The sequence below is a fragment of the Cervus canadensis genome, chromosome 12, assembly GCF_019320065.1.
Source record: "Cervus canadensis isolate Bull #8, Minnesota chromosome 12, ASM1932006v1, whole genome shotgun sequence".
In the NCBI taxonomy this organism is placed as follows: domain Eukaryota; kingdom Metazoa; phylum Chordata; class Mammalia; order Artiodactyla; family Cervidae; genus Cervus; species Cervus canadensis.
Genome location: NC_057397.1, coordinates 42,856,816 through 42,870,909, shown reverse-complemented (window position 1 = coordinate 42,870,909; position 14,094 = coordinate 42,856,816). Strand labels below are relative to the sequence as shown.

The following is a 14,094-nucleotide window of genomic DNA, read 5'->3' as shown; positions in this document are numbered from 1 at the left end:
TTTTTCTCCTAGTACTTATAAGTGCTGTTCTACTCCTTACTTGCATTGTTTCCAATGAGAAGTTTGTTGCATTCTTTGTTTCTCTGTATGTGTTTCTCTGTATGTATCTTTTATACTGGTTACTTTGAAAATTTTATTATTGTTTGTAAGAAATTTGATTAAGATGTGTTTTTCTTGTGGATTTTTTCATGTTTTTAATTTCCGAGGTTCATTGAATGAATTATATATATATGTGGATATAGTTTAGCTAAAATGTGGGAAAATTTCAGCTATTGTTTCTACAAATTTTTTTCTTTCTCCTCTTTCTGAAACTGTAATCACAGGTATAGTAAACCATTTGCAAATATCCCACCACTTTACTATGTTGTTCGCTTTTTTAGTCTTTTTGTTCTATATGTTTCCATTTTATTTTCTGTCTTCATTTTAACTGGTATTTTCCTCTGTGTCTAACCTAGTGCTAATCCTCTGCAGAATATTTTTTTGTTTGTTTGTTTTTATCTCAGACATTGATACAATGTCCAGAGGTTCAGCTTGGGTCCTTTTTACATGACATGGTCATTCTCACTCTATATTTTTAAAAATATGGAATACCTTTATAATAACTGCCAATGTTTTTTCTATAATACAGTCATCTATATCATTTCTTGGTCTGTTGACTGCGGTTGATTGCTATCCTCATCATGATTCAAATTTTTTGCTTCTTTGCATGCCTGGTAGTTTTTAATTGGATGCCAGACATTGTGAACCTTATCTTATTGGGTACCAGTACCCAATTTTGTATTCCTCAATATTTTTGCTTGGCCTGTGATTCAGCTGAGTTAATTGAAAATGGTTTGAGCATTTTGAGGCTTTTAAAAAATCTTTGTAAGGGAAGAGCAGAGCAACCTGCTATCTAAGGTTGACTTTGCCCCAGTACTAAGGCAATGCTTATCAGAATACTCTATCCATGCATGCTCAGTCATGAAGTCATGTCCAACTCTTTACAACCCCACTGACTGTAGCCTGCCAGCTCTTCTGTCCATGGGATTCTCCAGGAAAGAATAACGGAGTGGGTTGCATTTCCTTCTCCAGGGGATCTTCCTGACCCAGGGATAGAACCTGTATCTCCTGCATTGGCAGGCAGATTCTGTACCACTGAGCCATTAATTAGGCAACTTTACACTCCGGATTGTGGACACATGAACTATTCCTGTCCCTGTGTGAATTCCTGAGATTAATCCTTTGCTCCTTTGGAATGCTTCTTCCTTCAACTCAGATAAGTTACTTTTATTTGCTGATAAATATTTGTCTGGAGATTTAAGGGGACCCTTTGCTGATCTTCTAAGCATTTTCTGTATGCAACTCTTTCCTCTGTGCTCTGTGAACTCTAGTTCTCTCTGCACCTCCCTCCCTTCAAATTCTCAGATTTACCACCTCAACTCATAGAGATAATAGAGACACCTGTGCTTCACCAGGGTCTTTCTTCCCCTTTGCCGGAAAGTCTATAAGCCGAAAAAATTACAGGGCTCCTGTCATTTCTTTCCCATCTCTACGGGCTCACTATTCTGCATGACTTGACATACAATGTCTGAAAACCTGTGTTTCACATATTTTGCTTGGTATTTAGCTGTTTCAGCCAGGAAGGTAAATCCAGTTCTGGTTATTCTTTCAGGGGCAGAAGTCAAGTGTTGTTGTTTTGATGATGTGGGAAACGTGGATATCTTCATAGATGGGGAAAGTGTAAGTGTAAAGTGAAAGTGTAAAGTAGAAACTGAAAACTGAAGAGAAAGAAGAGAAAATTAATTGATTAATTCCCTAAATGAACTACAAAGGGGAAATAATGAAAAGCTGAGATAGAGATAGAAATGCTCCTTATGAAACAGGAAAATAGGGGGAGAGTAACGGTTATAAAGCAGAGAAACGTAGATGCAGAGTTCACTTGGTCAGCTGATATTACTTGAGCCCCTATTATGTAATGCGAATAAAGCTCACCTACTTCCTGCGTGGTGGGAGAAGCGATGGAGGAGGGACAGAGTGCAGTGTGGCTTCCAGCACGACTCCCCCAAAACACTCTTTCCAAATCCTCATTCCTGAGCTTTCTTATTCTTGATAGAAGTGAGAGATGGGTGCCTCCTCTCTTGGTGCTTCCAATGAACTTTTCAATTTTGTATTGTGTTTCATAACATTAGCTAAGGAATATGAGACAAGCAATATTCATTTAGTGAAGCAAGAGTTTTAAGTGCAGTAAGCATAACAGGTTAGGGAAACACAGATGGGAGGCGATCCTGCATAATCTTCAATAGCCAGAGAAATGCTGCCATAATGAATTGGCAGGGCCCAAAGGAACTATCCTGAAAATAGTTATGGGGTAGAGGAGTGGCAAGAAGAAAGGCTGTTCCTCTAGAAGGACGAGAATGTGTAAAGATCTGTTGGCGAGAGAATTTCTGGAACTGTAGGTGGATTAATAAAACTGGTGGAGGACAGAGAATGCGTCAGAAGCTACATCCCAGAAAAAACTTGAATGCATTCTGGGGTATTTCAAATGGACCCTGAGACAGTAGAGAATCCTGAAGGAGTTTTAAATAGAGGTGTGACTGCAATCAATTTCGTGTTTAGATATGATTCTGAGAGCAGTGTAGAAAATGCAAGAGAGGGAAAGATGACTATTAGAGAAGGGACAGCGTCCCAAGATAGGGTGAAAACATGAGCATGAAGAGAAGTGGATATATTCTGGAGAATAAGAGGCTAGAACTGCCAGACCTTGTAACTGGTTAAATATGTGACTACCAAGGGAAACAAACCCTGCTGTTTGTCTTGGATAACTGGATAGATGGATGGTCCTGTTTTCTGTGAAACAAGTATTACTGGTTAGAGATCCTAAAACTCCTTGTAAAGCAGGAGAAAGTAGGGAAGGTTTCAATGGCTTAAATTTGTTTTCATACTTTGAACATATTATCTACTTGTGCCAAGCACAGAGATGGAGACAGTGAAAGAAGCTATGGGGAAAAAAGTGAGAGAAGTGGGGGAGGGGCAGTGGAAGAAATTGACACCTCGGAATCCCTGACTAGATAACATGAATTAATAATGGAAACAAAAGTCTTAAGAGTAGAATCTGAGAGCAGATGCAGCTGATGGGTTGAACTCACACAGCAGAATATGTGGCAGTGTGGATAAATTTATAGTAAAGTACAAAATTGGAGGCAACATGTGAGACAAACACAAACATCTCTAAAATACCTTCCCACAAGCACGAGATGGATAGAGGAGCCAGAAATTAGAGAATTATGAGGGAGTGAAAGGCTGGCGGCCAATGGACTGAGAAACAAGACTTAGATGGATAGAAGACGTCAACATTCCAGCAGACAGAGTAGTGAAATTCCAAGCAAGAAGGTGGTCCAGGTGTGATTCAGGTGTTGTTCAGCTCATTGAAGATAGCAAGAAGTTGTAGGCAAAAAATTGTTGAAAATGTCATGAATATGAAGGATAACGTTCCAAAACATGGAGTCTAAGAGAAGTCTGTGAGCAAGGTAAATGTCATGTTGAGGATCAGTAAACCAGGGAAACAGGATGTGGAAAAATAGAAAAGTGAAGTTGTAAAGAGCTCACAGTCAAATGTATGCAGGAAGAGAGCGATGAGGGGCAGGGGTGAGATGAGTGCTTTTCTTTGATTCCAGAGCTGCTGCCTTCATTAGAAGGAAACTGGTGTCATCAAGAATAAACAGATCATGGTAGTGGTCATGAGAGAAGAAAACCATTCTAGGGAGGAATCCATTTTTTAACAAATAATATGTCACAATAATAGAAGAGGTCTCAATGATATATTTTTTATTCCGCTTGTCATTGTGGAAGCAGGAAGAAAGCAGGTATAGTCCAGGATGGTAGGGGATGCATGGAACAAACAGCAAGGAGGGTGCTAGAAGGGACACAATGAAGTTTTCCCCTTGGTGGTAATTTTAAACAAGCACGATTAAGACTCTTCTAAGTCACTGAGCATATTGGAAACTTCAAAGTTATTTTACGCTTTGTTGTTGTTCAGTCACTCATTTGTGTCCGACTCTTTGAGATGCCATGGGCTACAGCACTCCAAGTTTCCCTGTTCTTCATCATCTCCTGGAGTTTGCTTAAACTCATGTCCATTAAGTCAATGATGCCTTCTCCTCCTGCCCTCAATCTTTCCCAACATCAGAGTCTTTTCCAATTTTATGCTTATTCATTGAAATTTTGGGGGTCCATCACTATAGCTGCCCATCCTCATGATGAATAATTTGAAGAGGTCTTCCTTTTGGACATACTTGAAGTGTTTACTGAGAGCTATTTGACAGAAAATAGAATAAAACAATCATGAAAGATCATTCCCTGACAGTCTGAGCCTGAAAACTCAAAGCAGGTAGAAAACTCAAAGCAGGTTCATTGATCAAACCAATGAAATTTCCTATTAGATAAATGCCACACATTAAGTATCAGGAAGTGATGACATGAAGAGGTGGGGACGATAAAAGATCTACACAAAAGGTTTCACTCACACCCTGTTTTATGGTTTCTACTCTGATGCTGCCACCACACCTATGAGTTTCGCTTAATATAATAAAGAGATAGAATGACTAAAATCTGATGACCAATGCATACAACTAAACAGGGTTCCTCAAAGGCTAAACCTGACAGACAAGATTAGTATTCAATTAGTGTCTGATGATCTTGCCTAATACTTTTTCAGCTTGCTCTACATGTGTTTGTATGTTGCTGTGTGTAGCTTTGCTTATCTTCAGCTGATCTTTGAGAAAATTTATCTCCTTCCATTTATTTTACTTATAAAATATTGACATTAAAACCAAATATAAAATGGGGATAAATTGGGGCATGGAATCCAAACCATACATAGAATCTTAAAAAAAAAAAAATCCTTCTAAGTGTTTAAAAGAGAACAGGAGGGTCTTCTCTGGTGGTCCAGGGTTTAAGAAGCCACCTTGTAACACAGGGGGCCTAGGTTTGATCCCTGGCGGAGGAACTAGGAACCCACACGACTCTGCAGCAAATAAGACCTCCTGGGGCAACTACTGAGCTCCTGCAAAACAAGGAAAGTTCCTGCATGATGCAGGAAAGATTCCGGGTGCCCCAACTGGGACCTGGTGCAGCCAAATAAATAAATGAATAGTTTTTTTAAAAAAAAAAACAGCAATTCATAAATTTCAGTCAGGTGAAACCAATAAGTAAAGCTTTATGTGGAAAATACAACTTATGCAACTCCATGTGTACAAAACTGTGTGATGTGTGCATATGTAAAAATCAGAAAAATAGCCATCATCCTACCAGTTACCATTTAAAGAGTGCTTACTTGGGGTTTACCATTTTCCTGTTGCATCATGTAATTCAGACATCCATATGGAGCAGATCACCTCAATCCCATTCCACAGGTGAGCACACCACTGGCATGCAAAGCAGCGGGTTCCCTGCCCGACATCCGCTGCCAACAGATGCTGGCGCTGACCCATCTGACTCCACCAGGCGACAACGTCCTAGTGGTGTTTTTAAAATCCCACAAGAGTCCCATTTAAAACTGATCCACTCCCCCTTTTCGGTGTGACTGATGACCTGGATTTTACCTTGAGTCACAGCTCCAAGACCTGACTTGTAGTTAAAGCGAGGAAAGTGGGACAGGGAAGCGGTGAGAGTTGAGGGGAGGAGAGGTGAAAGAGAACAGGTGGAAACTACGGGGAGGGAGACAAGGGGAGTAGGGAGGTGGAGCCAAGAGCGCTGGCCGCCGGGTGGCACAGGGGACCGGGAGAGCGGGCGCAGGAAGAATTGGGCCGGGTGGCCGCCGCACCTGCGCACGTGACCCGCGCGGGCGCAGTGGCGGAGGCGCGCTCACCTGGGCCCACGTGACGGGGCGGGGCCCGAACTGGCCGGGGACGGCGCGGCCACGCCCCCTCCCTCCCGAGCGGCGCGCCAGGACCCGGCGGGCCCGAGCGGCGGCGGCGGCGGCGGCGGCGGGAGCCCGGGAGGCGGAGGCGGGCGGAGGGAGGCGGCGGCGCACGGAGACGCAGCAGCGGCAGCATGTCGGCCGGCGGAGCGCCAGTTCCGCCGCCCCCGAATCCCGCCATGTCCTTCCCAGCGCCGCGGGTCACCCTGCCCGCCGGCCCCGACATCCTGCGGACCTACTCGGGCGCCTTCGTGTGCCTGGAGATTGTAAGTGGGGCAGCCTGGGCGAGGGTCGCGCCCTGGGTGGCGAGGACGGGCGGCCGCATCCTGACCCCCCGGGCGCTGTCTCCGTCTGCGCGGTACGCCGGCTCCCGTCCCCCGACGTGGCCTTCTCCGGTGCTCCTACCGGGGTCCTCCCGGTGCCCAGCGCAGCCCGCATCTGGGCGGCGGCGCCACCGCCCGGACCCTCTCGCCTGGCACCTGTTACGCGGCCACCTGCTCCTCCGCTGGCGACAGAAATGGTCCCGGGAGAGCGATCAGGAGGCCCCGCGGGGCCGAGGATTGGGGACTTGAAGAGGAGACGGGCTATTTGGCTTTGGGGGTACCGTCGGAGACCTCGGGAGGCTTGCCCGGGGTGGCAGGCGCGCGGGGCTGGAGGCCTCGCCTGTTGCTACCTGCCATTTTATTGGGTGGTGCAAGGTGTAGCCGATGACTGGGTGACCAGGAGGCCGCCAGGATGTGGAAAGCGGGGGCGGGAGGTGCCAGGAAGAGGAGGAGGAAGGCTAAAGACCTGGGCACTTGTTTTGGTTTTGGTTTTCCCGTTTTGCCACTCTGAGCGCCCTTTGGATCGGGGAGAGGAGCAGGACCCAAGAAGCCGAGCAGGGGAAAGGTGAAGCACAGACGGTTGCCCTTGGCAGTAGCTTATCCAGTGACCTGAGGCTGGTAGGGGAAAGGAGCAGACGTGACTGTCAAGTTCTCGCTTCCTGCCTTTGCGCCTCTCCCTTCCTCGTCTTTGAGACTCGGCCCAGTTCCTTGGGCTTAGGTGACCGTCGGGTCGTCCGGCCTGTCGTGCAGGCTTCTTGGGCTGCAGACTTGAACTTTTAAAACGGCGCGTTTTATGGAGTTGGGAGGTTTTGAAGCTCGCTAGGAAAAATGTGCAAATATAAATTGGGCAACCTGAGGTTGCATCATGCCCTGAGAATGGCAAATACAGAGGGAAACGTTCTCGAGTCTGCGCCTTTTCTACAGGCGGGTTTTGTTTGCTCGGTTTGGAGTTTTCCTTTCATACCCCTCACCCCCTCCTTTGCGTTTGCATAACCTGGATTTGGGTCGCTTCGGTTTCACTTTTGTGCTTGCGGGGATGGGACGCCTGGTGAGCACTGATTTTCCGCCCTACTGTGCTAAGGCACCCTAAGTTAGGTTTTAGCTCAGATTTGAATCTGAAAAAGGAGACAAGTTAAGTTCCAGGCTATAACATCAGTAATCGGATCGTGGCTTCGAGGCTGGAAGAGGCCGATTTAAGTCTGTGCCCAGTTTGGAAGTATCTGAATACGTGGGATGAGGGACCAGCATCCAGGTGAGAAGAGCCAGGAGAGGATGGCTTTGTGCGGGCTGCACCGCTAGGCCAAGGGAGACAGTGTAGATCAGTGAAGGCTGGCAAGAAGGATTTCACAGGTTCTGGGCCACTTGAGTTTGCTGTTCTTCAATCTCCAGTTGTTTGCATAGCTCTGTCAGAAGTTTTTGCCATATCCACTTGTTCTAGAATTTACAGATTGTGCGCTTAAATGCATTTACTTTCTGCACTTCGATCCCTGGGTTGGGAGGATGCCCTGGACGAGGGCGCGGCAACCCCTTACAGTAGTCTTGCCAAAGAATCCTATGAACAGGGGAACCTGGCAGGCTACAGTCCATGGGGTCACAAAGGGATGGACATGAATGAAATGACTTAGCAGAGCAGAGCAGAGCAGGTGTATGTATATGTAACGATATGTGACATACATATATGTATATATATGCAAAGAAGGCTTATCCCTGTGCTGTCAAATCACACGCCATCTCAAGAACCACCTGTGTTTATGTGACACTTTCTGGAAACTCTGCTTCATTCTGAGGGGAAAAAAAGTGGAAAATGATTTATTCTATTTCCTCTCTCCCACCCCAGTATCCTCTTTATTTATCTAACCCAGTGGTTCTCAACTCCCGCCATACTTAATTGCTCAGGCAGATTTTCAAAATAGTCCTTAGGCCAGGCTAATTAAATCAGACTCTCTAGGGGAGCACCTCAAGTCCGTGAGGTTTTTCCAGAATCTCCCCAGAGGTACTAATGCAGTCTTGGCTGAGAACCACCAAGGGAGACCTTTATGGGGCTTTGTTGACAAGAAGCCTCTCACCCTGCTAGAACTTTTGCCTCGCTCCATTCCAGGAGAAGTCCCAGGCTTACAGAAATATCCAGTCTCTTTCCTCTTGTCTCTGCATTTCCTCTGGCTTCTTATCCCACAAGCCCTTCTGGGATCCTTATCTAGATAGAACGGCATCACTTCCGAAAGCCAGTTCCATTTAATTTTCACTTGTTATGGTCAAATATCTTGATAGGTTTAAATCTGAGCCCCCCATTACCTTTCACTTGATATCAACATCCCTCTTTCCCAACCCAATCCACGAAAAACAAAAGGACCAAAATATTTCAGTGGAAGTGGTGACCTTAGAGAAAGCAGAGACCACATTGGAACCAAACTATAGCTCCTTCTTGGCCCTCATCATGTACCACTTAGCGCTATTGGATTATGTGCTTTAAGAGAGCTGAGATGTAGACCTCCTTGGTCCCCTCTTCCTATCTAGAAAGTCCACACTGAGGACGTGCACAGATATGAGCAAAGGAGACACTTTTAAAGCACCTTTGGTCCTTGATTTCCTAATTTCCCTCTAATGTTCTGATCCCTTGAAATTGTTGAGCCTCCCATGGCTCCTCTTCAGAAATTTCTCTCTGTAAATTAATGTGAGAAGGAGTTCTAAACACTGCTGATTTCCTTTCTGGCGACCCCTTATTTGAGCTTCTGCCAAGGTTTCTAAATATGCCCAGACTCCTTAATTTTGACCTTCTATCAAACCTACTTGTCCTTGCAATTTCTTTATGTCCTAGTGCTGTCAAAACTAAACCCTTGAAAACTGAACCTGACAAAGACGGGCTGGGCTATCAATCATTGATGAAACCATGATCTTGGAGTTCGTGTCTCACACTAAACAGTAACTTTGCTCCGATAATTTGATTTCAATTCACCTTATGGTACCATATTCACAGTCTCTCAAGTGTAAGGCAGTTGTTGGGGGAGATAACTCAGAAGATATAGGTATTGTCAGCCTCCAAACACCAGGTAAAGTAATTTATAGTGCTGGGTTCCCAGGTGGAGATAGTGCAACTCTTAGACACCCAAGTTGTCCTCCTCTGGCATTTTGCACTCAGCTGTTCTTACCAACATGTGCTTGCTATGAAGAGTTTAATATTAAGTTAGTTTTGCAAAGCAAAGCTTTTTAGTTTAAGATGGGAAGCCTTCAAAAGTTATCATTTTCAAAATCTAATGCTTTGATTCTGTGGTCCCTGAATTAATGTTTTCCAAATCATTCACTAGGTAATTAGTGAATATCTGTTGTGCACAAGACATCATTCTAGGAACAAAGATGTTTAGACCCTGCCTCACCTGAAAGAGCTTATAACCTAGTTGAGAGGATATGTCCCCAAATAACTACCATTCAGGTAGTAAAGACTCAACCATGGAAAGTGAACTATAGGCAAAGCACTCCCCAGTCAGGTCTGTTTAGGAAGACGCCATTGGAGCATCTGAACTTTTGGGCTGAGCAAGCTGTTTCCTGTCCTTGTCCTTAATGAGCTTGTCTTGTATTAAAATAATGCACAAGAAGATCAGAAGTATGAATGTATTAAACATGGGAAAGAGTAAAGGTCATTATCGTATTCAGTGTGTTTCACAGTTTCAGTGTTTAGGAAACCATCTGCATTCCCCAGGAAAATCCTGAACATCTCTCTTTATGTGAGATAGTCTAGGACTCTTACTCACAGGCTTCCAACTGCAGTGTTTAGGATGCCACAATCATTTTCATGTATTCCACAAATGACTAAGAACCAGCTATGCATCACACCTTCTTTTATGCCCTGAAAAGAGGATAATTAACATAACTCCTGCTCTTAAAAGAAATTCCTATACAGTGAAGTAAAAGCCAGGAAAGAATTATAATGCTATGTTTGAAGTGATAAAATTGGTTTATGAAAAGCACTGTTGAAAACCAGGGTGGAGTGCATCTGGCCACTGGGAAGGTCATATCAGGCAGCTTCAGTGGGACGGTGACATTTGAGTTTAACCTGAAAGTATGAGTAGAGGTTCAATAGACAGGAAAAAAAAAATGGGAAAGAGAATTCTAGGTAGAAAGGAGAATATGTGAAAACCCCAGAGACAAGAAAGACCATGGCATAGAGGTTCTGGCAACGATTAATGTTTTTCGACGTGTGTTTTTTTACATGACTCATGGGAAGGTGGCAGGCGAGGAAAAAGGGCAGGTAGAGTTCAAGGTGTGGTTTGCTGAGAAATGATCAGCCAAGGCATAACATTTATTCTGTCTATGATGGGGAGCTGCTGAAGGACAGAGATAAACTTGATCAGACTTATGTTGTAGAAATCTTTGAGTAGTGAAGGTTGGTCATAACGTGGAGAGGTTGAAGACAGGGGTGATCGCTAAGGGGCTTATTGCAGTAGTTTGGATGAGGGATAATGCAAACCAGAAGTGTGACAAAGAAAAGAAGCAGAGAAGAGACACAGACTTGATGTTTAGAAGGTCAACCATGATGTAAAGTTTGGACGTGGCCTGAAATGATCCTAGACCAAACTTGAGTATAATATATAACACAGAGGAATTATACCAGAAAAACAAAATGTTAATGAAAGGATGATGGGGAGGGATGGGCGATGCAGCAGGCATGTGCAGTCACGCAGATAAATCTATGGCAAGGATTTCAGGTTATTTTCAACCCACAGCTTTGACTGTAGATGGACTCACACATAAATGTTTGACTGTGTAGAGTTTTCCTCTCTCGACCAGAAAATAGATAATGGTTGCAAAAGGGACGTTGTGTGTCTACAGTGGTGAAGATGGGGCTATCTGTGGATATATTTCCCTGTGTTAAAAGGATTTTAATTCTTAAGTAAGATTTTTTCCTTTGCCTCTGAGTTGAGAATCTCTATCCATGAGAAAGGAGTGTTTAAAACTTCATAAGAGAAAAAAAAAAAAGCCCCTGCCAAAGATTATTTTCAGCAGTCATTTGCCCTGATTGGCAGCTCCGTAAGAAATAGGAAGAACTGAAATATGGGAAACTTTAAACCAATTTGCTGATAACCTTGACCTTGAGCTCCAAAGGAAAAGGTTAAGGAGAGGAGATTTGTCTTGTGGTGTCCAATAGAAATGTTGTACCTGGTGGTAGGCGCCGTGGATGGAGTGTGTCTGCATTGATACAACTGAATAGGAAAGACTGTGTAATGACAGGAGACAGGAGCCAGGCTGGTGGACCCAGTACCACGCATGTGCAGTACTTAACAAACGCTGTGTGATTGCTCTGTAGGACAAACCGAAGAGTGTGTGAAAATATTTCAGAGAAACTGACTGCAGTGGGGAAGGGCAGCTTTGAAGTATGCCTGCTTAAAGTCTTGTCCAATTTCTTTCTAGAAGAAAGGAAACATTTTGTTTAAAACATTTTTATTTATACTGTTGTGTGAAAATTATATAATTCTTCATGTAGAATTCGTTCACAGTGCTTTTCAGGTCTGTTATATTCTTCTACTTCTCTGTATATTCTTGCTATTAATTTTTGAGAGTTTGATATTGAAATTCCAACTAAAAATCTTAATTTATCTACTTAAAAAATAATCATGATATATAGTGGAGCTATATGTAATGTTGTTCTGTATTTTCCAAGTCTCCTGTCAATGTGTTATCATACTTTCATAATTAAAAAAAATAAAAATCAAAAAAGAGAATGGTAAAAGCTAAATGGAAAAATCTAGGTGCTGTAGGTATTCACTGTAAAATCCAGTCTGCTTTTCTGTTTAATTATTTTTTTTTATAATAAAATATTGGAGAGGAAACAAAAAAATTTTTATTGAAATACAGATAGTTGATTTACAGTGTTGTGTTAGTTTCATATAAACAGCAGAGTGATTCAGTTATACATATATATAAGTATTGTTGCTGTTTACTCACTAAGTCACGTCCAACTCTTTGTGACCCCATGGACTGTAGCCCATCGGGCTGCTCTGTCCATGGGATTTCCCAGGCAAGAACTGTGGAGTGGGTTGCCATGTCCTTCTCCATATATAAGTGTACATATTTTTTTACATTCTCTTCCATTATAGGTTAATACAAGATATTGAGTAGAGTTCCCTGTGCTATACAGTGGATCCTTATTGATGCTCTTTGTATAGTAGTGTATATATTTTAATCCCAATCTCCTAATTTATCCCTCCACACGTTCCTGTTTGGTAACCATAAGTTTGTTTTCTACATCTGTGAGTCTATTTCTGTTTTGTAAGTTCATTTTTATCATTTTTTAGATTCCACATACAAGCAGTGTCATATGATACTTGTCTTCCTCCTTCTGGCTTACCTCACTTAGTATGATCATCTCTCCGTCCATCCATGTTGCTGCAAATGGCATTATCTTATTCTTTTTGTGGCTGAGTCCGTTGTGTGTATATACCACATCTTCTTTATCCATTCATCTGTCAACACAGATTCCATGTCTTAGCTATTGTTGATAATGCTGCAATGAATATTCAGGTGCATTTATCTTTTCAAAATATGGTTTTCTCAAGATTTTTGTCCAGGAGTAGTATGGCTAGATTATCTGGGAGCACTATTTTTAGTTTTTAAAGGAACCTCCATTCTATTCTCCATAGTGGATGTACCAATTCACATTCCCAACAACAGGGTAGGAGTTTTCCTTTTTCTCCACACCTTCTCCAGCACTTATTATTGCCCAGCTTCTAAAATGTCATGACTCTTCTTCAGCAGCTTATAGTTTACTTGACTTTGCTGTGTCCTATTTTATGTGAAAAGGGCCATGCTCTTGAACAGTCACCACAGACAACACTCCTAACTTTTGTATAATAGCTTTCAGAAGAAGGGAGGTAAAAAGAAAGATAAGAGGCAATGACTTGTACAGCCCTTGTTGATGCTGAAGCATTGATATTTTTGCATGAACATTTTAACCTGGAGGATAACTTGTTACCTATAAACATGTGAAAAACATTTTAAAAATCAAGGGTGATTATAAATAAGAATAAAAAAGAGCCAGAACATACATCTCTCCTATAATATGGGCTTTCCATTTTAGGGTTAGTAGCAGCTATTTGAGAAACCAAAATGGAAGTTTAGATCAGAATGGACAAGGAAAAAGTCTGATTCTTTATGACATTGTCAAATGTATTTTTAAAGCTTTCAAATAAACTGAAATAGCAAATCCTCATTTGCATTAGGTCTTTTCTATAGATGTCATTTTGTGTTGCTTCTCAGAATTTGTCCTTTTTTTCCCTGATTAAAAACAAAACAAACAAAATGCCGTGACAATGTTTGCCTCTGAAAACTGTACCAGGGCTAGTCCAGGACCAGTTTGAATGGAAATCAGCATGGTGAGAAGGCAGATGGTGATTGATGGGAAGGAGCCAGGGTGGATGGGGCAAGGCATAAGACAAGCACCACTCTGGTCACTAGTTCCATGGCCATTGCAGTAGAATAGGTAAACTGAATAAAATCTTGGGCTCAACTGAAGAATTAGAAAGAAGATTGAAAGAGGGATCATGAGCTAGATTTCAAAAGGTGCCAGCTTCCCCATAACTTGCCACTCTATCTTGTACGAGGCTGTGGGTGTTGCCAATAATAACTTAAAAATTGAGAAGGACATGTTCCTGCTTCCCGAGTCTTCATGCCTATTTTTGAACACCCACCATGTACCAAGGAATGAGCCAAGCTCCAGACAGCAGTGTGTTCCCAGCGCCTCAAGCTGCTCTTCTGGAGAATTGTCCTCTAGAACCATCTATTACACACACTGGTGAGTTTCCATTCATTTCAAAGAGAATGCAGTTGAGCATCCTCAGTATAAAGTGCTGGCCTGGGTTCTGAGCATCCAGAGATGTTTAGGCA

The 14,094-nt window shown here is 42.9% G+C and overlaps 1 protein-coding gene across 1 annotated transcript in view; it reads left to right on the top strand.

Moving 5' to 3' along the window:
• The first annotated feature begins 5,893 nt into the window (after window positions 1-5,893).
• Window positions 5,894-14,094, top strand: part of MAL2 (mal, T cell differentiation protein 2) — a 31,067-nt gene continuing 22,866 nt past the window's right edge. Inside the window, exon 1 of the mRNA XM_043483980.1 lies at window positions 5,894-6,162. Within this exon, the coding sequence (XP_043339915.1) occupies window positions 6,031-6,162 (132 nt within the window). The 5' untranslated portion in view covers window positions 5,894-6,030. The remainder of the gene's footprint in view (window positions 6,163-14,094) is intronic.